Source organism: Uloborus diversus, chromosome 5 (genome assembly GCF_026930045.1).
Source record: "Uloborus diversus isolate 005 chromosome 5, Udiv.v.3.1, whole genome shotgun sequence".
Lineage (NCBI taxonomy): Eukaryota > Metazoa > Arthropoda > Arachnida > Araneae > Uloboridae > Uloborus > Uloborus diversus.
In genome coordinates, this window is record NC_072735.1 from 53,012,423 (window position 1) to 53,040,216 (window position 27,794).

Consider the following 27,794-nt stretch of genomic DNA (forward strand, 5'->3'; position numbering starts at 1 on the left):
TGACTTATGTCATATCAGTTTATTTATTTTTTTTATGAGTGCTACACTCATTTTAATCACGGTGTCAACTTTTTAAGATGGTGAAAAAAGAAAAATGCCGTTCACATCGCAGTCTTTTTTGTTTTCATGTTTCAATTTTGCTTTTCAAATAAACTTTTATCGTTAAATAATGACTAAATATATTTATTTAGTGGATTATTTCACATTTTTATGGAGCTTTAAAATTTTATTTTGTTGTCGAGTTATTTAAAAAGCATTTTTCATATTATTAAATGTCTTTTCTTTTTCTTATGTGTCCGAAATTAATTTCATGCGTTATTTTTCATCTTGTTGGAATACATAGTCTCAGTCAATCGCTTGTTTTGCTTAAAAGTTTATAAAAAAGAAATAACAATGTGAGGCAGCACCAATTATGTATTTTATATGGAACTTTAACGGAAACAAAAGGAAGGTAAAAAGTGAAATGAAAAATTTTACTTGCAAGCAAGCTGAACTTATTTCAGAATAATCTGCCAAGCATTCTTACGATCCACTTAAATTCAAATTCTAAAACAGTTTGGCAAATACATTAAATTTTCTTTAATGAATATTCAAGAGTAATCAAGGAGAGTAAAACATTTAATTGACTTAAACTATTTTGCATGTCAGACGGTAATCATTAAGTACTTGAACTTCCAGACGACTAGAGTCGATTGAACAACATACTGCAAACTTCGGGTCTAGAAAGATCATTCTTTCACTTAAGTCGCGACTGCATAATGGTTACAACACAACCATCAGTCTAAGAGTTTAATATGCGAGTTTAAGACATTTACACGGCGTTATCAAACGCGTTTCTGGGTGCATTGACCGCCACGTCGGTTAAAACAGACATAAATTTCACTTTAAAGCTGTAACAGAGAGCCACCATCTACAGTGGAGTGCTCTTTAATGTGTAAGACATATCGTATAATTACCAATGCGACCATTGTCACGAGGAACAGATGAGCATTTTGAAGTTTGATAAAGTGTTTACAGGAAGCAGGAAATACCCGGAAGTTGGAATGTCATTAACAGTTTGAATATTATCTCATGCGCCAACATAACTCTGGTGGTTTTAGCTAATGGGAGTTCCGGCTTCTCAAGTAACGCGTATTTCTAACAATACTTAAATGCAGCTGCTAAGTTTATTTATAACATGATTCATCAATCAACCTGAGAAATATCTATTAGTAGAAAAATATTTCATAAAAGTTGGACATCTGCGATAATCTGGACTAGTTAGAACCACGGACAATCGTGAGAATCGAAAATCCAAATCATCCGCGTTATATAGGTAATAAGAAAAACATATCCTTAAAGAAGCACTTACTGTTTATTACGATTAAAAGCTATATTTTGTATCGAAATTAAATACAATTTATAGAATAATGAAATAAAATGTATTATGACAAGGCAATAATATTGTTGTATTTACAATATGTAAATAATTTCTCGCATTTCCTACATAGAATTGGTTCACTGTCTTCTGTTTTAAACATGAGTGACGTTTGAAAGAAGCATGGTCACGTTAACGCTATATCGTCTTTACTAATAACTAGTGGTACCGGCACGGCTTTGCCCGTAGTAGAAAAATAAAAAGGTCTTTTGGTTCGCCTGTATATTTACAAATAATGTATGGTGAATTTTCTCGCCAATTGGCTTGTACTCATGTTACAATTCCACGTTATGATAATTTCGTATCTCGCCAATTGGGTTATGCTCAAGTTACGGTTCCACGTAATGATAATTTTGTAATTTACTCCTCCATCTTATGATAGTTTTGTTCTGAAAATTGGAATAGAAAAAGAACCACATCGAATTTTTGAAAAATCGCTTCGAGGTGCACATTCCCATGCTACAAACTAACTTTGCAAAATTTCATGAAAATCGGCAGAACGGTCTAGGCGCTATGCGCGTCACAGAGATCCATACACCCAGACATCCTCCGGACATCTAGACATCTTCCTGACATCCAGACAGAGAGACTTTCAACTTTATTATTAGTAAAGATAAAGAAGATAAAGCTGAAAGTCTCTCTGTCCGGAGGTATCTGGATGTCTGGATTTCTGCGCATAGCGCTTAGACCATTCGGCCGATTTTCATGAAATTTGGCACAAAGTAAGTTTGTAGCATGGGAGTGTGCACCTCGAAGCGATTTTTAAAAAATTCGATGTAGTTCTTTCCAATTTTAAGAAGAAAAATATTAAAAGATGGACAAGTAAATTACGAAATTATCATAACGTGGAACCGTAATTTGGGCACAAGCCAATTGACGAGATACGAAATTATCATAACGTGGAACCGTAACATGGGTACAAGCTAATTGGCGAGAAAATTCACCATACATTATTTGTAAATATACAGGCGAACCAAAATACCTTTTAATTTTTACTTTCTTCTATATCTAATATATAGAAGAAAGTATTGGATTCGTGCAAATTTTCGAATTTCGAATTTTGACGGATTCGAACGTTTTGAGGTGTGCTGAGTTAATTTTCACTATTTTTGGAAAATGTGTCTGTCTGTGTGTGTGTGTGTGTATGTATGTATGTGTGTGTGTGTATGTATGTGTGTCACGTCTGTGTGTGACCAGTTTTTTGTGGCCGCTCTACAGCAAAAACTACCGCATGAAATCGAACGAAATTTGGTACACATATGTGCCCGTATGTGAACTTGTGCCCATTGGTTTTTGGCGCGAATTCCTCCAAGGGGGTGGAGCAATGGGACGTTTTTTTGAGTTACGCGTGCTTGCTATTCCTCAGGAAGTAACTGGCGGAATCAAACAAAATTTGGTCCATATGTTGCCATTAACAGGAACAGGTGCTGATTCAATTTTGGTGTCAATAACTCAAACGGGGGTTGAGCTATAGAACGTTTTTTTTTGTCGTCAATTGTGACTGCTGTATCTCAAAAAATAATGAACGGAATGAAAGAAAAATTTATCGGCAAGTAGCCCTTAGTGGGTATAAGAGCTGATTTCATTTTGGTGTCAACAGCTAAAAAGGGGGTAGCGCAATCGCCCGTTCTTTTTTTCCATTGTGAGTACCCTATGTCAAGAAGTAATGCTACGTTCTGGTTGAAATTTGGAATATATGTGAATCCATACGTAAACAGGCTTTGGTTCAATTTTGACGCCAATCGCTCCAAGAGGTGTTGATTTTTTTTTTTTTTTTTTTTTTTTGCGAATAAAAATAGCTTTATTAATGCAACAATAAGAAAGATAAATCGTAATAGATTGTCGTCTGCGTATTTCTCGTGGTTTTAATTGTATGGAAATGATAGGAAATATTATCTCAATGATTTAAAATTTTTAACTGTTGCCATCTTATGTTTGTTAACAAATAAAATATTTGTAATTAATTCAAGCAAGGCTTTTAAAATAACTTTCAATTTTCGCTCTTTGCTTTGCTTTTGCAATAATTCAGACATTGGGATGGTCGTCAAGTTTTTGCATGTGTAATTTTGTTTTTGTTGGGAATATTGCTTCCTCGTCAAGCATGGGGAGGGATCAGAAAAAAAAAGAAAAATATAGAAGAAAGTTTCGTGATGGCCACAACATACTAGTTCTATTATGGGCAAAGCCATGCGGGTAACACTAGTCATTGATAAAATAAAAAGCCAATATTTGGATCAGTTATGTTCTTGCTTTCAAGCTTAAAACTGTTTTCTGTATGAATATAAATTTTAAAATAGAATCTGCAAATTCCTGAACCTGTTTTAGTTGCCCCTGTCAATAAACTTAAATTTTCGCTACTAAAACACTTGGTTCAGGAACTTGACAGATGGGGCATTTATAGTATTTCTTGTCAGTGTCAAATGACATACATAGGACAGACCCGACGTTCTCTTAAATTCCGTATTAAAGAACATGAAAATTATGTCAAGAAACAAGATTTAAAACGCTCCTCTATTGCACAACACTGTTGGTCTTACAGTTACATTTTCGATTTTTCTTCTGCCAAAATTATTCATGGATGGTTCTTCGATTTACGATTTAGAGTTTTGGGAATCTTATTACATCTGGAAAATCTCGCTTCAGTTGTTAATGATTTTTCGAGTACGCCCTCCTTACCAGGTGTTTGGAAATCTTATCTTCAAAAAAAATTTCGCCAGTGACTTTTTTCTCAGTATCAGTGTCCTTGTTGTTCTGGTTACGCAAGTTTCCGGGATCTTGTCTATTTAAAAAAATATTCACTTTGCTTCCTTTCATTTTTCGTTCATTTGTCGTTTGGTTTGCATTGGTGAACCATTCATTCTTTTCATGCACTGATAAAGGGGCTTACAATTGATAGCCAGTAAACAACTGAGTTTTTCATTCTTTTTTCAATTCTTTTATTTGTACTTTATACACGTTGTGTTATTTTACTTATAACAAAGTATGTCTACAAAAAATTCGTATACACCCCCTTTTCCACAACACAAAATTTCGCCTTAAGCGAGGGGTCTTGGAACGCATCCCTCGCGTAAATCGAGACTCGACTGAATACAAATTTTGAGCGGTATTTTCCAAAATATCAATACTTTGCATTATTTAACTTTAGTTTATTTTGTAATTATGTTTTTCGCTTTTAAAAGCTCACTTTTTATGTATTCGTCCCCACTACGACAGCGACAATGTGTGTACATTGTAACAGATTATTGCTGCGGATACTAAAATGACAAAGAATACATTTCTGTGATAAACGACGTTATAGAGCAATCAACAAGTCAATATGATTTGAAGGAAAGTATTTTTAACATTTTCCGTTACATTACATTACGTTATTCTATCACCCAGTAAGGATAGAATAAAAAATGCAAATGAGTCGACACGAGGGCGTGTAATTAAACTATGCAAAACCAATCCCGTATGTTGGAAGTCAGCAGCAAACTTTTAGCCCCTGTTGAAATCAATGCTGTTAATCCACCGTTACTCTTATTATTTTGAATTATTTATCGAGAAACATTCATATCTGAGTTATTCGAAACAGCACTCCCGATCAGTCCAAATGTTAGCGAATAATCCCCTTCTGAAATTACAACCCTCTTCGGAATAATTGATTGCTAATGCAGCCTTCAAATATGTATTTCAGAAATACGCAAGTTATAGAAACTGCCACTCCATTTGTTCCCTTCCTTTTCTCCCGCGGATACGTTACGGTATCAAAATCTAGCTTTGTAAGAATGCAAAACATTCTTACTGTTTGATCTTGGGAATAAATATGTTTCCAAAGAGGAAATCATGTTCACTTGTGTATTTTTAATAACTTGACAATATCTTTGGATTTTTAGCGGCGAGATGGGTTTAAGAAAAATCAATTTCTATTTCGAAATTTTGAAAAGAATTCCCTTTGAGACAAGCTGAATCGATTATTTCAGGAATTTATACCAGTTATCAGACGGAAACTTTTAACAGACGAGGAAAAAAAAATCTCGAAATCAAACTCGTTCAACCACATTTTTAAAACTTCATATTACTTTATTTAAAATGCTTTTTGGGAGTTTAGTTTTATTATATTGCTATAAAATATTTCAAATTCATCTAAACCTAATATTATTCATATAAACTGGATAACATGTTTAAATTTGTGAGTTATTTATTAAAAAAGTGTTAATTTCAAATTTAAGTGCAAAAATAATTGCATTTTTAAAACACAGAAAAACCTTAACTGATTGCAACGTTTTAATTTTGTTTGGTGCATTCAACATTGTTTTTGAAAGATTTCTATTTATAGAACTATGCTCTCCAAGAACAAATAATGGATTATCTGATGACTGTAGAACATAGTAAGTAGAATTAAATAGGTAACATATTCAAATTTTTGTTTCTAAAACACTACGATTTAAAGGAAGTCAGTACTCTGTATACGCGTAACGTTAAATAGCAAACTTTGTGTGCCCTTTTTCTCAAATACGGCACTCTTTTTTTATTTACTTCCTCAAAATACACACTAAACTGAGTCATGGCGGAGCGTGGCCGGTATTTGCTAATTTTTAATAAAAATTCATTGAAAAGAAGATACATTCTTATTTTTCTTTTTTTAAACTTCAAAATCAAGCTGAAAAACAATTTGATATACTGTGTGCTTGTGTTTATATGACTCTATTTCTTTTATATTCCACCAGCGGTACCCGGACGGCATAGACGTAGTAGAAAATTAAAAAATTATTTAATTGCTTGTATATTTACAAATAAGGGATGGTGAATTTTTCGCCAATATGTTATGTTATTTGCTCGTCCGTTTTATGGTAATTTGCTCGTCCATGTTGAAGTAATTTACTCGTCTATGTTATGGTAATTCGCTCGGTGCAGAGAAATTAAATCCACCAATGGTGGTAAAAATAAAATCATCGAAAAAGAACAAAATCCAATTTTTAAAAAATCACCCCTATGATACGAACTAAATTTGTGCCAAATTTCATGAAAATCGGCAGAACGGCCTAGGCGCTATGCGTGTCACAGATATCTAGACATCTAGAGACGCAGACCTCCAGCTTTATTATTAGTAAAGTATGAGACAAAATTTGACTACAGCTTTCAAGAAGTGAAAGATAAAGAAGTAGGTGTATGTTTCCTATCAAAAACCTTTTATTTTTGTTCGTATTTACTAAGAATGATAGCCAATTTTATATGCATATCTTGACAAAATATTCTGAATATTTTATTCCCTCGTCTGGAGTATTGCACGAATTATAAATATTGTTAAGAGTTCGTGATACAACTTCAACCTTTCTTTCAATGACGACACAGTTCTTGAGAAATACACTGGAGGTTTATTTACAACTAGGTACAAGAAGTATCGTTAACAATTGCTAAATTACCATAGCAATTAGGCAAATATCAATTAACAACGTACACTCAACTCTCCCACACGTATTTGCATCAAAATACGCAAAAACACAACGCAAAAGGGCTTTGCAAATCAGAGCTAATACACTCTTAGCACAACGGCTCGGTCGAGACTGACTTTTTATCACGCGGCACGGCTATTTATAAACATCGAAAGCGAGCTTCTCAAATATTCCAGAAAATCCTACACCGTTCTACCACTTTCTCATTTATTCCCATTCACATATTTTATCATTCAGAAATGAGGGAACCGTATACTTCAGCCGAATGTTAGGGGGGTTGTATGTACATTACAAGAAGCTATTTACAGGTTACGTCACTAAGATAGTTTTAGATGAAAAATAACGGAATAAACGCCAAATTTAGCTAAGTTACAACAAATTAATCACAAAAATAATTACTATTTACAGAATTTGTAACAATATTTTGAAATACGAAAATTTGTGGCATGTTCTACTTTATTTCACTTTCAAGGTAAAATAACAAAATTTTATTTATTTAATCTCTTGAGCTCGTTTGATATCATTACCTATTACTTCTGAACTCATCTGTCCGAAAATTTTGAAGATTTCCCAATAGAAAGAAGGAATAAAATAGTATGTTTCGAAGTCTTGTCAAATTTCATCTGTGTTTTCTTCAAATAAGAGGATCTTTTTTCCTTAATTGCCTGATATTTTGTCTTAAACTGTAATGCACGCCATTGGAAATAATCTGTTTTACGAAATCTTTTGACTCATTATAGTTTCAATTTGTCTGCCAGTCAGTGAAACATTTCATACAGCAACTTTGTTCAAAAGTTTCCCATTCCTTCTCACTGAAAAAGCATAATTTCATAATTTTTTAGTCAGACAATCAATCAAAATTTCATTACCTAAAGTTAATTCTTTCATTTGAATCATATGCTATTAAAAGTGATTAAGCAATTTTTTTCTCATAACTAGGTTAACATAATGATGCTAAATTCGTAGTTCGTTATCATTAAATGCCGCGGATTTTTTGCGCAATAAAAGAGTTAAGCTAGCAAAACTATATATTTTTTTCCAAATCTTTAATTAGTAAAGTTCATCCAATAACGATGTAAAGCCATTGAGCCATTTGATTTTTTTTTTTTTTTTTTATTTCATCTAGGTGAGGGAAAAATGTGAAGAGTTTTAACTAAAATGTTTTAAATCAAACAAATGAATGTATTGTTTTTAAATCAGATTGTATCCCTCTTGGGTTTTTTTTTAAATTTTAGGAATTTATTTAAATCTTTCAAATTGTTTCGGAAAAAGAAAACATTTTTCTGGAACAAATATAGGTCATATTTTTATGTTTAATTAGAGCCGGTTTTTAACTAACTACTTTTAAACTAAAGAATTCTCACTTTCTAAATATAATTGTTCATTAATTTAATCGAGCATTCCGAAAAATAATTTTTATTGTTAGTTTTGAGAAGTTTTTGGAAGTACATGACAGTACTACTAAATTACTATCACATAAACGTTATTTCTGGCAGATGTACCATTGGTGTAAGTAAGAAATGGAATGGTTGAATCAAAGTAAAGTTAATTTAAAGAACAAACGGTTGTGAAGACGAAATATTCATTTTTTTATTCCAAATTTATTTATTTACTCCTCTATCTTTGGCAACAGCGCAAAAAAGTCAACTCGAGTAGGGGGTTTTCCCCCTAAGGGAAATGGTTTTACTTTTCATATAAATATTTATTGCAATCCCTTTTCTTCTTTGAGAAGGATAAAATAAATTTTCAGAAAATCTGAGAGATTAGCGACCTAATTTTTTATTGAATCGTTAGTGAAAAGCTCAGAAAAAACGTTTATGCTGCATTTGCTTATTTGTTTATTTATTTTTTACGTATTCGGAGTTGCAATTTCATATTTGGCGAAATATTTCTTTGTAGTAAAGTTTTATGGTTCAAAGCTTATACGCTTAAAAAATTACCCCGATTCAACTTTCCAAGGGGAAGAAATGACCTATGGAATTTTTATTGAAGCATAATGCCTAATAGTTTGAGAGGGTGAATTTTATATTAATTTCTATTTTAACGTCTTCCTTTTAAGAACAAGTTTTGTTTTTGAAAGACAGTTTTAATAGTTAAGAATTATTGAAATGATTTGCTGTCTAAACCAACCAGTAAAAAATATTATTATTATCTGATATTTTTCTGACGTTATAATGCCGATGCTAGCATACAGTAAAGTAGACTTGTTCATGCTTTACAAAAAGTGGTAAATAATGTAACGTGACACACGGCGATACACTTGTCTGCTTGGCATTGGCAAGACTGGAAATAGCATCCTATTAAATGGCATTTTTTGTAGGCATAAAGCTTCATAAGTTAAGTTACTACAATTACATTCAATTATATCCAACTTCAATATGTAAAAAATTGTATCTCCTAAATAAGGAGGGGGTAGACAAAAAAGTTTTTTTTTTTTTAATGGGCAAATTTTATGTACCCTCGTATAACACGGTTAATTCGTACGGTAAAACGAGTTTCGAGCTATATCGCAACCGTGTTACACAAAAATTTAAAATAATGTAAATCAAGGCAATGTGTATCGTGTTATATCGAAGTTAAGTCTTGCGGTGTAAAATTTTTATAATAGCTGAAATTTCGTTACAATGTTCTAGTGAAACGTACAGAAAACAGAACTATTTATGTTCAGGAAAATAATAAAAATGTAAATAAAGAAAAGAAAAAAACCACGAATAAAATTTATCAACTTCGTTCACAAAGAACAAAAGTGTACTGTCGTACGACAAGTTTATAACATACCGTAAAAAATAAAATCAGAGATTTTTTGTAGCAATAAATATCGTCTGAGCAACAATGAAAATATATATATATATCTTTACTAATATTATAAGGAGAGAGGGCGAATTTTTGTGTGTTTATATGTTCGAGGTAATCTCCGAAACCACTGCACCTAATTGAAAAATTCTTTCACTATATGAAAGGTGCTTTCTTACTGAGTAACATAGGCTATAATTCGAAAAAATCCGATAAATAGTTCTTTTTTTTTTAATTCAAATTTAAGCCCAAATTTCACGTAAATTGCCTATTATTGACTATTAAAGGGGTGAAAAATTACTTGCACATATTAATATTATATAATATCGTTAAAAAGGGTAGAATTTTCTGCGTTCTAAACAATTTATTTCAATGCTCTAACTTAATTACGGCGGGAGTAATTTGCGTTTTTAGCTCGAACTTTTTTAGACTTAGCTGAAATTTAGGCACTACTTTCTTTATTAAATCTATCAATAAAAAGTGAAGGAATTGTCCCACAGTTTTCTTTTTGACAGCATTGGAAAAAGTGAGATTTTTTACTCCAGATCTATCTCGACCTGTGGTCGAAAAAATTAGCTTCTATCTTCAAAGGAAAAAAAGTTACAAGCTTTTTTAAATCAATTTCGAAATATGTCATTTTGATTCCGGTTGTCAACCATTTTATTTTCGCGTTTCCATGGTTACGCTTTTTGAATCCATTGTATATTTTCTTATTTTGCATCTGATTTCTAAAACTTATTTTGTTTCATGTTTCCATGGTTACGCTTTTAAAATCCATCTTTCGCATTTTAATTTCTTTAAAGTATTTTAATATCTGTCGTCATTGTTTTTAAGAATAATTTTGCAAGGTGTTTTTTTCTTTTATTTAAGTTATTCTTTAGGTTATTAAGTTACTCTTTTAATTAATTGTTGAATATATGTCACTTGACACAATTTTTGTTCTCAAGGTACACCAGGCAAAGCCGGTCATCGCAGCTCCTAATAAATAAAGATTTGAAAGCTACTGTTAATGTGATATTATACCTTTTTGTTTGTTTGGCGAAACATTTATTATTGCCAAAGAAAAAACATCCGCTTCACTCGCAAAAGGGCTGGGTTCCGGTAGCGTGGTCGCTTGGCACGTTAGGCGCTGAGCAGTTCAGTCTAATATTATTGTTTTAAGGCAACCGTTAATGTAATTCATAGCTTTGGCGATTTGTTTCGAAAGAAAAGAAACTTTTGATTTGTTTTTTTCCGAGTGAAATGTACGACATTTTCTTCTTTTTTTCTGACTATCATTTTTGAATGTTCAACGGGATATTTTTTTTTTCGTTTGAAAGATGGATTATGATAGCGTGGAAGCTGGGCAAGTTTAACGATAAACAATAGAGCTACAGAATTATTTTTACATTTGAAAGATATTATTTGATGTCTTTTTTTTTTTTGTTTTTTTGTTTATTTGGCGAAATATTTTAAATTGCAGTAAAAACCGCTTCACTCGCTAAATGGAGTTTTAAAGCAACTGTAAATCTATTTTAATGACTTGACGAAAAGTTTTAAACTCCAAAGAAACTTAAATAGTTTTTTTTTTTTTAAAGGTGTGTACGCATTTTATACAAAGAAAAACAATCATTTCACATCGGAGGCGGAGGGGGCGTCAATTCTTTTTATTCAACGGACTTCCATTAAATTTTTAGCACGGGCATCGCTGTGCGGGTACTGCTAGTATTTTATAAAATGAGAAATACATAATTATTCTATTGCTATATACATATTTTTTTTTTGTTGTTTATAGTTTTGCTAAATTTAGCTTAATGTTATTTTCTAACTAGGGATTGTTTTTTTTTCGATAGTTAATCGAACGATATTGAAAATCTTTTTTTTTTTTAATCGCGTTGCATCAAAGCTATATCGTTTTCAATTCAACGTTTCAACCTTGTAATATCGAATCCGTGATATAAATAATCGCAAATTTTATACCGGGTAATGTTATACAAGCCATACAACGGGCGCCTGTACGTAAGCAGCTATGGTTGAAGTGGAATCAAATGTTGAAGAAACAAAAAATCTATCAACAAATATATGTTCAGTAAGAACAAAATCGTCCATTTAGAGAGGAATCAATGAATTTTTCCTTGCTGGAAAATAATCCTCTCTGGGGAGAAAACAGTAAATGTTATCTAAATTATGTAAATGCTGGAACAAAAACAGCGCCCGTTTTGCTTTTATTATCACTTCTTGTGATATAGGGTATAAATCAGGATGGAAATTCTTGCGTGTTTTCCCTTGTTTAATTTATACGTTAGTGTAAAGGGGTGACACTCCTTCCCCCCCCCATCCGCCTTTCTTTTCCCCATACCATTTTCCTCGTTCCATTTTGAAGAGTTATGGATTCTTAATTTTCAAACTTTTGCGCAATGAAAATCTGGAACGCAATAGGACTTACCTCTAAGGAAAACAAAATGCGGAATTCTGTATCTGTAAAGAAAAATGAGGTAAGTATCATTAAATATAAAGTAAGCTAGATTTTTTTCTTAAAACCAAAAATGAGTGTAAAAATTACCATATTTTGCATCAAATGTTGCTTGATATATCGAACGCAACATCACAGGTTCGTCCAGTACCAACAGTACTCTTTTTTCTGTTCGTCTTGTCAAAATAAAGCAATCTGACAGGAGCAATGCCCAGTACTGTTAAAAAAAAAATATTTTTTATTTGTTTAAATAGATATTAATCATTTATTTAATAACTTTATTTCTTTTATTTTTTAAATAGATACTAATTACGTATTTCATAACATTATTCATTTTATTTGTTTTAATAAATACCAATCATTAATTTAATAACATTACTTCTTTTGTTTGTTTAAATAGCTACTAATTATGATTTTAATAAAATTATTGGTTTTATTTGTTTAAATAGATACTAATTATATATTTAATAACATTACTTTTATTTGTCTAATTTTATGTTGATTATGTATTTAATAACATTATTCCTTTTAGTTGTTTAAATAGATACTAATTATGTATTTAATAACTTCATTTCTTTTATTTTTCAAATAGATACGAATAACGCGTTTAATGATATTATTTCTTATGTATATTAAATACTTCAACTTACACAAAGGTATGAAACCAGAATATCAAATGTATTCGTCATGTACAATTTCATGTTTATTTCAAAGCGTGATTACAAAAATAATGTTTTAGAATCAACGTGATGTGTTTTAGTATTTTGCAATTACCTAGTATCTTTAATTTATATTCTTATCGCAATAAAGATTTTTTTACGCCTAAAATGCAAAATGTAGAAACATTTAACTGCCATATAAGGATAAAATTTGTTATAAAATTCGTTATGAATATCACAGAATATTACCTGAATATAATGTCGACCTTCTATTTTTGACAGTTCTCCACAGAAAAGCCAATATCGTCCAGGATGTACAAGGGAAAAGTTCTAAAGAGAAATTGAAAATATTAAGTAATAATTGAAAAAAACTACCGATATATTTTTTTTACCCTTGCATTTAATATGAACGTTCACTTTTATTTAATGAGCAAAACAGCCGTTTGTTTACAAAAGATCTCCAAATTGACCAGTATAACAACAGTATTTTCTGATTTATTTACCGTATAAAAGTATTTTATGCTTAGAAGATTGATTTCGATAACGTTCTATAAATTACAAATAAATTTTATACAAGTACTAAAACTTACTCTCCTATCACAGAAAATTACTAAATTTAATTCCTTTTTTGAAAGCTAATGATTTTTTTTTACAATGTTTTAAAATAATACTCATGAGAAACGAGATAAAGCTATATATTTTGAATAATTAACTGTAATATCAGTTTGTGACATTCACTAAATTACACTGTGCAAGGCAAAAATCGAAACCAAAACTTTTCTGCACAACGAAAGATCAAAACGACGACTTGTGTGATTTAATCTAACAAGTGCTCGGTGCTCCAGGGTAAGGGAATCAGCAAAATTAAAATAAACTTAGAGAGATAAGAAGGTGCAAAAAAAAAGTTTCAAAAAGAAAATGGAATCTTTTTTTTTTTTTTTTTTGTCAGAAGACTGCAGAAATTGATGAACGTTACTGTTAATTATATATTGAAAGATCGAAAAACCTTGATACATCTTTTTTCCTTTAAAAAAGTTTAAATTGTCACTGTTTTTAAAATATGACCTTTTTGATCAAAGGATAAAAACATAAACGGACTTTCACTTTATACTATTTCAAGCTAATATTTTACCTTGTATCGGATCATTTCTGGTTTTGTATTTTTAAAGTCCTAGTTAAGATGTTCACTCAAATGAAAGCTGGAATGTTCCTCGAATGACATTTGATCGCAGACCAAACTCATGCGTACCCGCAATAAAGATCATACGAGGCGCTTTTTTATTAAATTCTGAAATCAAAACTTTGAAAACTTTTTACTAAAAAAACCGCAGATATCAGACAGTACTTGTAAGAAATGAGCCATCGATTTTTTTTTCTTGAAAAAAGAAAAAAAAATAAAGCAAAGGAAAAAAAATATAATTTCTTGTTTAAGGTATTATCTAGGAGACCAGTTGAATGTAATCAAAATACCTTTGGTCCTTTGGCAAAAATGATTTTTTCCTGCAAAGTTTCAAGGTTAATGTAAGGTTCTTCTTCGGCAAAAGCATGCTCGTAGTTGTTGAAATCTTCCAAGTTTGAATTATGATTAATCACTTCTTTCATTTCTTTACTGAATGCGTGAAAATCTATGAAGAAGATAGAACATGCGTATTGGTAAACAGAATGACTAAGAGCAAGTATATTTTTATGAAAAGGTCAGAGTTTTTTATGTTTGCGATAAATATATAGATTGATCAAAGCCCGAGTCTCCGGTACTTGAAAACAGCGTAACGCTGCGACGCCGCACAGTGGGGCGAAAACGCCAAAAAGCGCTTATAAATGGGGGTTTTTTCCTATATTAAACCAATTGAGGATTAATAAATTTGCACAGGCCTACCTCTTAGGCAATCAGAACTGGAATTTTGGAGCCCTTCGTCCACTACAAAGCTGAAGATAGCATTTAGAAAATTGAAGAACCATGAGTGCGGGAATTTACAAAAATTGCTTTTAAGCAGTCTATATATATATATATATTTTGTTATTAAAGGCCGGTATATTTAATTTCCATCGTGTCCAACGATAGTAATAGGACGAAAAAAAATAAGTAATCGAGTTCTCAAACAGAAAATCGGTTTTAATCAAAACCGAAAACTTTGGACTTGAAATTTATTTTTTTCAAAACACTCTGCAAAAAAAAATGTCCTCTCATTTCCTCTTCGAAATTAATATTAATTAGTCATAAATGGTCTGTAGAAAGACCCTGAAAAGGAATTAGCTGCGTAAACCTGCGAACTTTGGACCCTGAGCGCAAACAAATCAAAAAAACTCCATTATAAGATGCCTGTGTACACAAACAAGCGAGAGAGGTTTAAAAACATTTTTAAGCGCTTTTTGGCGTTTTCGCCCCACTATGCGCCGGTCTAATCGTTTATGTAGATTAGCAAAAATTTGCTAGATCGTGATTTTATCGTCATCAGAAAGCTGAACTGATGATAAAGCTTTATCAACTAGCCATTTGTTTTCAACCGGCAAAAGTGCAGCAACCGTTATTACAAAAGAGTCTTGTCAAAATTACATGATCTTATTTTACAGTAAATTTTGTTTTGTCACGGTTCACTGGAGTTTACTAGCAAAAAAAAGTTGTTAATTTTCCTAGAAGGCCTTTTATTGTAATTGACGAATTCAGAAAGAAAAATATCTCTGTGTACCGTCATTTTTTCCAGTGATTTGATTACCCTGGAAAAGTAGACTGTAGCCTAAAAAAGGCATCATTTGCCATATTAGGACTACGGTGTCTGTGAAGAATAGGGTAGAAGATATGATCCAGTGCCGCATATGCTACACATCTGTGCACGAACTGTGCACAGAATTGGCCAAAAAGCTAAAAACAACGAATTATTAGTGGCCGAGGTGACGATTGATTTTTCTCCTTCCCATTCAAGTAAATACGTGTTCTGATGACATTTTAAGTTTATCAAGTGTGGTTTAATACGCTTTTATATTGACTACAAAGAATTTTTCATTTTATTTTTAGTTTGACAATCCTTTTTGGCGTTCTTTCAGAGTTTATCTTATTAGGGACCCCTGTTCCTAATAAGCCCAATTTGCCATTTTTGTTAAACTGCTGTCAAACAAAATCTAAACTTCAATTTTCACATGGAGTGATTTTTTCTTAATTTGCATGAGTCATTTAATAAATGCAAAGATTAGAGCTAATTGAATTATACATAAGCGAGATATTAGACCCTGAAACTCAGGATTGCCTTATTTAGAGAATATACCTTATGATTATGTATCTAGCACTAGAAGAAATATTTTATGATTAGGGTGAAAAATACTTCTCACACTAAAAACTATTTTCATGCGATTCAAACTTAAATAAGAAAGGAATAATTTTTTTATGCATTTCCAACACTTTTGTGGGTGTACTAGATATTTGAAACAGCATAACTGAAGAATGACACTTACTTGAAATTACACTTTCTAGACAAACATAATCTCTATGTCCGACGGCCGTGAAGTGCAGAACCATACCCAAGTGCATAGTCAGTTCCGACAAATACTAGAGAAATGTACGTTTTAATATGTGGCAAAACTATACTTAAGCACAAAAAGGTTGGGATTATCAAAACCATTTAATGCACTCAAATGTAGGCTCTAAGCTAACTCACATTTGTTCTATATTTTAGAATTCATGAAACATTTGAAAGCATAACTATAATTTGAAAGCGTTTAAAGGAACAGTAACGAAGCAGAAGTACTCGTACATGAACTACAAACAATCAAATACGTAAATATTACATAATTTTAAAACCGAACAAAATTACAACGATGGGTTATAGAACATTCAGATTAGAGATGTGTCCTTCATGAACGCACGGGTTTAAAAGAACGAATCCTTAAAATGAACGGATCCGTTCGTTCACTTAAAAAATGAACGACCATTCTTTTGAACGGTAAGCAATTTGGAACATTGAATTGATGCACTTGTGATAATATAGCATTTAAAAAAACATTCATCTATAAATTTTTAACTCTTCATCACAATCTCTAATTTCCCTTTTCTCATTGTATTCATTCCAACCTTTTAACTTTCTGCTTTATTCATCATTTTTTTTTATCGTTGCAGTTCATTTGCAACTTTCCAAAGTATCTATTAGTAATGTTTTGTTTAGCTTGTTTGCGCTACTAACAAAAATGTTTGGACCTTCCACTTTCTGTCCCACACACCTGATGAAATCCTTCTCATGCTTTCTGTCGCCAAAATTATTTCTAAAACTACCTTTTATCACTATTATGGCAAACCAATAAGCAAACCAATACCAACTTGTCTTCTATAACGTCTCTATCAATTACCATATATATTGATTATGCCTTATTTTTTATTAATTTTTTCCCCCATTTGAAAAAGTGTTGCTTATTTTTTTTTTTTCTGTTCTCATCGTTACTGTGGAATAATTTTGAAGCTCCCTAATACTTTTAGGCGAGTCTTTTTCTTAAAATTAAGTTATTCGGTACTCCGGTTAAGCTACCGATATATTTGTTGTTACTTTTTTCACTATACGTTGTCTATTGATAATACCATAATTATATATAGTGCTGTATATATAGTGATGTAGCTGGAAAAATATAATAACTTTTATTTTTTGACATACTGAAATGCAACCAGCAATTTTTGGAATGGAAAACTTATCTTACCATTCGGCAATTGAGAATAATCTTACAAAATGAACTATAATTGCTTTTTACAATGAGGTGGAGTGAAAAAAAAAAACAAAATTTTTTTGAGAGTTGCTTTAGCGCGAAAAATTTGCTATTGGTGAAGACTTATAAAACAATATATATACATTAGGGTGGAACGAAAATGACCTTAAATTTTTTTTTCAATTTTTTTGGTTTGCCGTAGGGGGGAAAGTTGTCATTTAAGTTTAAAAAGAAGCAGAAGAAATTTCATTGCTTTACTAACATCTTAAGGTGCCGCAACGAGCTTAAAGTTTGATAATAACCGAAATTTCCATTTAACAATGAAATTCCTTTTTATGCTTTCCTACTGTATATAACGGCACAAAATATGACAGTAAATACATTTTTAAGCATTACATTAGAAAAACAAATACTAATTACAAAATACATTTTTAAAAAAAAATCAATCTTTACTAATAATAAAGCTGAAAGTCTGTCTGGAGATCTAGATTTCTGTCTGGATCTCTGTGACGCGCATAGCGCCTAGACTTTTCGACCGGTTTTCATGAAATTTGGCACAAAGTTAGTTTGTAGCATGGGGGATGTACACCTCGAAGCGATTTTTCGAAAATTCGATTTTGTTCTTCTATTCCAATTTTAATCACATTTACCCGAGCAAAATTATAAGATGGGCGAGTAAATTACCAAGTTGTCATAACGTGGAACCGTAACATGGGCAAGCCGATTGGCGAGAAATTCTTCTTACATTATTTGTAAATATACAAGCAAACCAAATGACCTTTTAATTTTTCTACAACAGGCAAAGCCGTGCGGGTATCACTAGTATACTATAAAAGACATTAACAATTCCATTTTTACCATTTAAAGTATTCTTAATGATTGTAAATAAATGGTTAAACCTGTATGATGTTTGTGTCTACTTCTTTGACACATTAAAGTGTTTTTTTTTTTTTTTGTACCAAATAACTCTTTCTTCCAAATAACTCTTGAGTCAATTTGTCGTCTCCTGCGACTGAACCATACTTTTTAAGAGCCGCTTAGGGGTTACAAGTTTCACTTTGAGGGATTCACTAGACAAATGTTTTACCAAGGGGGGTTCGGTTATTTCATTTTTACCCCACGAGATCAAATCGTTGTAATCTTTGGCAGCAAAAATTATTTGTTGAGCTTTAAACTTCTTAACCCCGCCTCTACTTTGTGTTCTTACATTCAACACACGTCGTAATCCAAGTTCTCCTACATTTCTACGCTCTTTGCATAACATAGCCAAATGGAGATTTTCTGTTGCATCAAAATACCCATTTCTTTATATAACCCGGTCTATAATGTTCTTAAAATTATGAGAGAGATATCGTGAATGTAAGATAAGTTCAAATAAATGTTTAGAGCCGTAAGTACGAGAAGGTTTTAACTTAATCTTAAACCACACAGGAGCATACGCTTTGCCCACTTGATTCGTACAAGAAATGGATCCTTTCTTGAAAATGTAGGAATGAATAATGATTACCATTAATATATTTCAGTGTTATTATTTGTTTCAAACGATTTTAGTGAAATGCCACACCCATATAAAGGAAACTATACTTTACTACACTTTAACAATGTACTGAGTCAGAGTCTTGAGATTTTCAGTCGGATTTTAAGTTTCCACGTACAATGGAAATATACGGTTTGCAAATGTAAATCATCTGGAGTGGGGAAGTTTTCCCAGGTTCCTTGAAGATAAATCTAGTGAGCAAGTCCCACTTGATATAGTGACTCACATATCCAATACATATTTGTGATCGGTACTTATGTCCTGTATGTTCTCAAAAAGAACGTTCAATAGGTAAGGAAGTAACCACAGGAAGATTATAGAACAGGTTTCCAGCTGTTGACCTATTTTGTCTTTAAATTCGTTTAATTCTTTTGTTTTACCATCTAAGAATCCATTAGGTTTCTATTCTGTTGTCTCAAAGATGCTCTTGACCAAATGTAATTTATTCTGGAAACTAAAAAGTCATATATTTCACTTACAGAAAGATCTTTTCCAGCCGCACTTTTTAGGCCGTGTCTAATAAAACAGCAACATTTCATTACATCTTCGTAAGTAGGTAGTAAAACTTCATTGAAATCGCTAAAGATTCCAAAAATAGGACATTCTGATGTTTGTCTCGTCTGCACTTGTTTAGACTGAGCCATTGCAACTCACGACAATGAAGTATCTTACCAACTAACGAAATTTTACGTTACTCACTAACTCGACAAAGAAATTGACACCTGATCTGAGCTTGGCCCCACTCACACAAATCACTGCTAACCAACCCCGCTCCAATTACACATCCGCTGCTGCAATGACTCAAGCTCCCAGATGCCAGTGCATTCGGCAAAAAGTGCGTTTTTGCGACACTTACTTCGCTCTTGCGGCACCTCAAGACATAATCCGAAAAAAAAAAAGTTATTTTGCGATCTGTTGAGCATAAAAATTGCTTTTCGACAGCATTTGAAGCATAAAGATAAATTTGAAATTTTTTAAAAAAATTTAAAATGTAGCAAAAATTGCAATTTTGCAAAACTTTATGCTCTTTGCGGCACCTCAAGACGTGCATTAATATTTTTCATATTTTTTTTACATCTTGTTTGCATGAAAAGGCAACTTTTCCGCACTACGGCAAATCGAAAATCAAAAACTTTTTTTTTCGTTCCACCCTAATAATATATATATATATATATATATATATATATATATATATATATATATATATATATATATATATATATATATATATATATATATATATATATATATATATATATATATATATATATATATATATATATATATATATATATATATTGAAATCGGATATCTTCCAATCGCGCAACAAGCCTAAAAATTCGGGAAAATGTATGTTTTTTATGGGGACTTTTAAAACATGTTGTGTCAATGTTTTTTTTTAATGCTCTGAGTCCGAAAAATTGCGAATGGTGAAACCTTGAGAAATTAAAAAGAAACATTCAAATCGAATAATTCATTGTAATTCAGGAACAAGTGTAAGAAATCGAAAAAATTGAGAATTTCAGCTTTTCTTTGTGATTAGAAAAAGTCTAACTTTTTCCCCAGTAATATAGGGAAAACCCTTTTAAAAAGCACCATATTACACATGAAACATTCAATTATTTCTCGATTTTGAAGGCATCTTCTAACCATGCAGAAGTCCCATTCATTACAGTAACTAACTATTTTCAGAAGAAGATAATAAAATGTTTCTACCATCCAGTGGGGCATTCCACCGTCACGTTCGGGACAGGAATACGCTTAAATTTCATTAACATTTCGTCATATCTCTTAATATTTTAATGAAATAGGGGTTAGCAATTTTTTTTAAATCTTTACATTGGATACGAAGATACTCCTGACACAATTATATTTTTATTAAACAATTTTGTTACTTAAAATAAAATTTATTTACATGCGTCACGTGCGGGACATCCGAAGTCAACCTCTGGTAACTTGCTTATGAATGAGCTAATATTTTTGCTCTAATGATACAGCAATGACGAAACAAATTGTAGATTTTGAAAGCTATGGTTCCAACGTAAAGGAAACATATCTCATTAGTTTAGAAATAATTATTTAAATCATTGAAAAAAATATGTTTTTGCCCATTCCATTGAAATTGGTCGTTTTGTACCGCACGGGACGGTTCCTATATTTCAAATATATATATATAATTTTTGAAGAAAGGTTTTGCTTAAGAAGTCACACATGCGTTTATGATTTCTTAAGCAACAAAATTTTGTTCATCATCCTTTTAAATTATTATTTTTTATGAAATATATGATACGTCACGTGCGGGACAAAATTACCGTTTTCTTTAGAATGGCTCCAGTACACAAGTTTTGTTGTTTTTAGTGTTACTTGTTGAACTGATTTTATCAGTTATAATCAGATTTTTGGAAACTTGAGCTAGAATTGATCTGGATTTCAATGTTGCTCTTATGTAGCCTTCTGGATTTAAATCCGCAAACTAAGCGAAGAGTCCGTCACTAGCTTTATGCATCTTTCGACGGCATGCGTAAAGGCAGGAAAATTATTTTACATGTAAGTTTGGTGTAGTTGGGGAATGTGGGGTAAAGTGAAATAGTTAAGATAACTAACCTTTTTCAAAGTGAACAAATTAAAAAATTTGTTTTGAAAATAACAGTACAGAAAGCATATTAGAAACAATACAGAAAGCAAAGCTATTATCCGATTCCAATATTTTTTTGCTTTGTTTTTTAAGTCTTCGCCAATCGCAACTTTTCCGCGGTATAGCAATTCGCAAAAGAAAATTTCGCTTTTTTCGCTCCACCCTATTATACAACTAAACCTGAATAAAGTGTTTTTCATTTTTCATAGGCATATTTTCTCACTTTTAGATCATTTTAGTAATTTTTCGTTCAAAGAATGTTATTGATCTAATGAAACATTTCGAATGTGCGTGAGTATGTCATCACCTGCAATTTTTTCAAATGAACGAAGTCGTTCAAATGAATGAGTTGAATGAACGAATCAAAAGAATGAACGATCCTCTAGTGAACGGATCATTAAAAAGAACGACACTGCCCACTTCTAATTCAGATAAAAGGCGTTCATCATCAGAGAACTAGGTATCAATTGTTTTTCCACTTTCTGTACAGATTTTATTTGTTTTCTGTAGAGCTCTTACCTATACACTGTCGTGATAAAATTAAGTATACCTGTATTGGTTTCTCCATGAGGTCCATGACGTCAATTTTCTCCTCACTAGAGTTTAAAACCTGTTAGAAATATTTTATAAATTGTAAGAAATAATATAAGTATTGTAACTCATCATTCATACCGTTAGTTATTTCAATTGATTCTTTTGTTATAATAAAGTGATTACTACGCAGTTTTAATGATGAGCAAAAATGTTTAATGTGCATACATCCATATATGTATACTACGAGTATAAAATATATAGGGTCAGTTGGGGTAAAAGGAAACATGATGAAAATTTAAACAAACTCTATTGCCACACTTGCGGTAATTTTTTAAACTAACTGTTGGTGAGTGCGGACTAAATGACATTAAGAAGACATTCTGAGAGTTCGCGTGTTTACAAGCAAATGCATAGGGGTCATCATTGTTTGAGGATGACACTATAAGGAAAGTTGTAAAAGTTTTGTGGTATTACCTTTTTTTATCCCAGTAGGTATTCAAATGCGAAGTAACTGGTTTTTATTAGTTTTATTTGTCATGTGGAAGGTTATCAAAAACATTTATTTATGAATTTCAGCAGCACGGCTTTTTTTAATAGAAAACTTATATGCTTCTATTTACCAATCAGTTCAAGTATTCTCTAATGAAACGTACACTGTTAAAAATTCAGGAAGATTTTCTGGTAATTGTTACTGTAAAATGGCGGGCTAACGCATCGCTGATTTTTACGGTAATTTTTACCGGAGAAATAAGCGATCCCAGTGCCAATTGGTGTGCTGCGGCCTACCAAGGAAACCGTAAAATTTTACAGTAACATTTGATTTTTACGGTAATAGTTACTGGTAACATGGATGCCAGTAACAATTACCGTAAATTTTCCGGAAAATTTTTAACAGTGTACCTAACTTTATTATCACCACATGAATCAGCAATAAATAAATGAAACCTACCTTGGTGAGAGTATCCTCTTCCCTTGGTTTTATATTGGCGGTAGCATTAAGTTTCTAAACAAAAATACCACAATGAGATAAATGTTAAGCAATATGAAGATCTGATTCATTTTCCATTTATTCAAATTACATACCTCAATGAATCTTGAAAATAATTTGTTGCAGCACTTGTATCTGAAAAGCATCTTGGCAATGGGAAGACCTTGTAAGTATTTCTTCAGCACTGCCATCCTTTCCTCCACCTACAAGATTAGAAAAAAAATAATAACTGATTAAAACACAACATCCAAATATTCGGTTTTTTTATTTTGATTAAATGCAGAGCTCTTGCGTGAGTAGTGCAATATATTGTAGTAATGTTACAACATAGTGGACTTTGGAACGTCAGTCCGAAACCACTGCAACTGAACTGTAAGTGATACAAGGTTTGATTGAAACGAATCCATACAATTTTCATATAAAACATTGATTTTTGTAATAACAATAGATAAGTCTGCGTATTTAAGAATGTGTTTCACTTATTCCCCATATTATCCGGATTTTCGTTTATCCGGGGGTCCCAGTCAGTCCGGAAGAGCGAGGTTGTGCTGTGCAATGTAAGGAGGTGAAGGTATAGATTACTTCTCTACCATTGTCACTATACTTATACCATTATCACTTCACTTATATCATTGTCACTATACTTATCGAAGCATTTGTTCCAGCGCTATTGAAACCTGCATGGAATAAGTCCTCGGCAAGGTTGTGAAAACGCGTGAAGACGGATTGCTGAACCGTAGCATCAGTTCTGAAATGCTGATCTCCCAAGTGTTTCTTTAAAGTTTCAAAGAGACGGAAATCACTTAATGTGAGAAAGGGGTTGTAAGTAGGGTAGTGTAATACCTCTGACCTGAAATCGCTTTAATAAATTGCACGCAGCTGTGGCTGTATGCAGTCGGGCATTGTCGTGCAAAAACAAAACGCTTGTTGTGAGCAGTCTTAGCTATTTACAGCGAATTTCCTTTCGAAATCGACACAGCGTGGCACAATAAAGGGCTTTTATCTTAAGCCATGTTTTCGTTTTCTATACATGTTCTGACTGACATTACGTTCTATTAGAAGACACTCAGCTCCATCTACCGGCACCGTTTGAAAGCTCTAATTATCTTCGTTATCTTCAGCGTAATTTTTATTCATACAGATAATCTGCACATCCACCAGAACTCGTTACCTTATATTTTGAAACACCTACGTACGTAGAATGCATAATTTATAATCTTTGATCGTTTCTGGGAATTTTGTTAAATCTGGGTCTAAAACTGAAGTCCAACAATGTCTAAAAGAAGTTTTTACCTGATTCATTAAAGTAGTAGACATTTTATTAATGAAAACGGAGTTCTCGTTCTCACACGTTGATGCTTCTAAATTCTGAAGTGTCATTCGGTGTTTCCCAACGGCTATGAGATGAGCCTCAATCCAAAGACACTGAGTCTAGAAAACATTCCCTAAGCCGACCCCAACAGCTATTTTCTAACCTTTCGGAAGCGAAAAATTAAAACTTTTTTGCTTCAGTTGGTTGCATTTTTTTTAACAGAATTTAATTAGAATTTTCAGACTACAATGCGAAAACGCCTTTGCAATACAGGACTCCATGAAAAATAATCAGTTGCTCCCCCCCCCCCGTCAGAACTAGTAACGAAGTTTTCCCGTTTAAGTTTGCAAAGATAACATATTTGCTTTCCCAGAACAATGGGTTTTTGCAGTACTTTTTACAAACGAAATCTGCTAATGCTGAAGTCTGATTCCTACTGAGGAAACAACGTACCAGATTTGTTTACTCCAGCATTGTTGAAGGACCGCAGTAACAAAGGTGGTGGAACCAAGATTTGAACAGGTATCGTTCTCTTCATATGTTCTATGGAGAAACTCGGATTTTTATCAGATATCAGAGCGAAATCTGTGATCCATATATCAGCCAAAATGTTACTTCAATTTTTAAGGTGGTTCATAGTGCTCAATTATCTTCCAAACCTTGACCAGCGTTTTGTTCAAACCTGAGAAACGTTGTCAGGACGAAAACAATTAAGAATGGTTGTAATTTGTAAATATGTCAGATAATAGTTATTTAATTGCCGACAGAGCGGTGTAGTGAGTAGACGCTGGTGTCTTACGCCAAAAAAGCAGATTCGATCCTGGCTCCAGTTGATAGATTTTCAAGATTCAAAAAATCGACGGTATCCATGTCGCATGATTATCCAGCATGTAAAAGATTCCTTCAGTACTCATTTGGCTTGGAGTGCTCTTATCAAAATTCTTAATGCAGTTTTGCATTGAACAGAGCCCATGTGCCTTCTTCTGGTGGGGAAACTGTGTGTTAAAATTCTCGTGGTAATGGCATCCACCGATAGTGGTGCTACATGAAAGAATGAATGCTATATCGGGGAATAACACTAAATCTGTAAATGGGTTCTCTCTAACGTCGTCGCATTAAAAAAAATAGTTTTGTTAATAGGAATTAATGACAAAACCTTACAATTAGATGTGAAAACAATCACCTGGTTCTGGTACAATCTTCCAATACTGTCATCACTCCCTTGTGTGAGCTGTCGTAATTTCTGGATGTATATTTCGTGTACAGAAGCAACCTGCAACAGAAACAATACAAAATTATATTCTATAAACACAAAACAATGGTTTTAATAAAAAATCTTTAAAATATTTTCAAAATTACTTGAGCTATTCGCGAAAGTTTGATCACTATGCCTTCACGAACAGTTTATAATTTTTAATTCATAAACTTGTCTGTATGCTGTCTGAAAACAATTAACGAATGAGAAGCGCATGAATGACGCCGACTTGACTCAAGACTTATGCACAAATGGCAGAAAGTCTTCTAAATTGTAGAAAGTTTTCTTTGAAAATGAAGGCGAAAAAACCGGAATCTAGCAAAATGCATTGCAAACTTGCTAACGCAGAATATGAGTAAAATTGATTTGCGCTTGCAGCCATTTCTAAACAAAATATGTTTGACAGAATTTTCAGAACAGCTCTGTATGTATTATTTCCTTCAGAACTATCAAATTATTTCCTATTTAGAAGTTGTCACAAGCGATACTGTGAAAAATGTAACTAATGGGCACACTACTGCACATCACCTGTTTTGTTTTCAAAGTTCCAATTTTCTACTCTTTCAGTACTACTGACCATTTGAACTAAATTATATTTATCTTTTAAAGTTATCTATAAACGCACAAATAAGAAGAATATAAACTTTTGTATAAAAATCGTACGTTTTTGGCTCAAAATTATTAGAATGAAGCCAAGTCTTATTGTGATGATAGTATGAGTGTTCAGAGCTATGCTGTTGCTTAGGATTGTGGAATGGAAAAGATTTGATTGCTATGTTACAATTCAATAATAAGCATAAGTAGGAAGAGTTTCATTAGTTAACCAATATTTTTAGCTACTACAAAAAAGGTAAATCCCAGTTTTGCTTATAAGTTACCATTTAGGTAATAATATAAAGTTATTTTTAATTATTTTTTACGTTTATAAGAAAAATATATTTCTTGCCATTAGTTACATTGCTTACTTTTAGACAATCAAAAGAATCTTCTAAACGTACCTGGTCAATGTTTCCAAATAATATATCTATTTCAATAGGGGTTACCAACGCATATTGTTTACGTAACGGCAATATGAATCTTTCCTTTGCCAAGTTAATCATGTTCAAGAATTCTTCTTCACACAGCAGCAGTTTCAGTAGCGCTCGCTCTCTACGCCATAACATGATGTCGCAGTCCTAGGATGAACACTTAATTAATTAGCAACTCAACAATCGATAAGGTAACAATTTAGATTCGAAGCTAAAATGAAATTATCGTATTACCCCGCATTATCCGGCATGCCGGAAAAAAGCAAGGTTAACCAGCATGCCGGAATATTCGAATTTTCCGCCATGCTGGATGATTTGAGGTTTATTTTGCAACAAAACAAAAGTAAATTTCCCCATTCATTTCCAATCAGAAAGCAATCCTCTGTAAGGAAAAAATAAATAAATCCCGAAAGTAACCATCTTTCAAAAAAATGTGTGTAGTACATAATATGTGCTTGTTATTTATGGTATGTCATTATAAATGGATTGAATTATGTGCCAATAAAGTAATCAATTCAGAAGCAATCATCGTTCCTGCGATTCGTTCATAATTTTTTTCATCAATTATTTTAGGTTCCTCTTAGAGAGGTAAGTTTGATTTTTATTTATTGAACAGCTATGGTAAATTCTTTAGCACTCGTTTCGGGGCGGTAACTTACAGCCTAAATGTTTGCTTACTTAGTTTTAATTTAAATTTTATAAAATTATTCGTTATTAAACAATATTTTTCTTGTTAAAATAACAAATGACATTGTTAGTAAATATTTTTACAAAATTAAACTGTTTATTAATACTAATAAGATATGTATAGAACTTATATTCATTTTTAAGCTGAACATATATTTTTATAGTATTATTTTTTTTCCTTACCTCGATTTTTCCGCCACGCCGGAAAGAACCAGGAAAATGTTACTGAAAATCTGGTGACCCCAGAATTTTGCGGCATGCCGGATAATGCTGGGTAAAACGGTAAGCACTTTCGTTGTACCGAATCCGCGCAGCGGCGGGAGGGGCACCCCAATAGCAGGTCGCGAGAGGTCACTGTGACCTCCCAAACATGTCTTTA

The 27,794-nt window shown here is 32.3% G+C and overlaps 1 protein-coding gene across 1 annotated transcript in view; it reads right to left on the reverse strand.

Moving 5' to 3' along the window:
* The window catches only part of LOC129222452 (uncharacterized), a 114,559-nt gene that overhangs the window by 67,794 nt on the left and 18,971 nt on the right, over positions 1-27,794 (reverse strand). Inside the window, exons 4-13 of the mRNA XM_054856966.1 lie at positions 26,699-26,875; positions 25,629-25,718; positions 23,229-23,336; positions 23,095-23,148; positions 22,162-22,221; positions 16,204-16,297; positions 14,227-14,381; positions 13,006-13,086; positions 12,188-12,314; positions 12,071-12,102 (exon numbers count right to left, since the gene is read on the reverse strand). Of these exons, the coding sequence (XP_054712941.1) occupies positions 12,071-12,102; positions 12,188-12,314; positions 13,006-13,086; positions 14,227-14,381; positions 16,204-16,297; positions 22,162-22,221; positions 23,095-23,148; positions 23,229-23,336; positions 25,629-25,718; positions 26,699-26,875 (978 nt within the window). The remainder of the gene's footprint in view (positions 1-12,070; positions 12,103-12,187; positions 12,315-13,005; positions 13,087-14,226; positions 14,382-16,203; positions 16,298-22,161; positions 22,222-23,094; positions 23,149-23,228; positions 23,337-25,628; positions 25,719-26,698; positions 26,876-27,794) is intronic.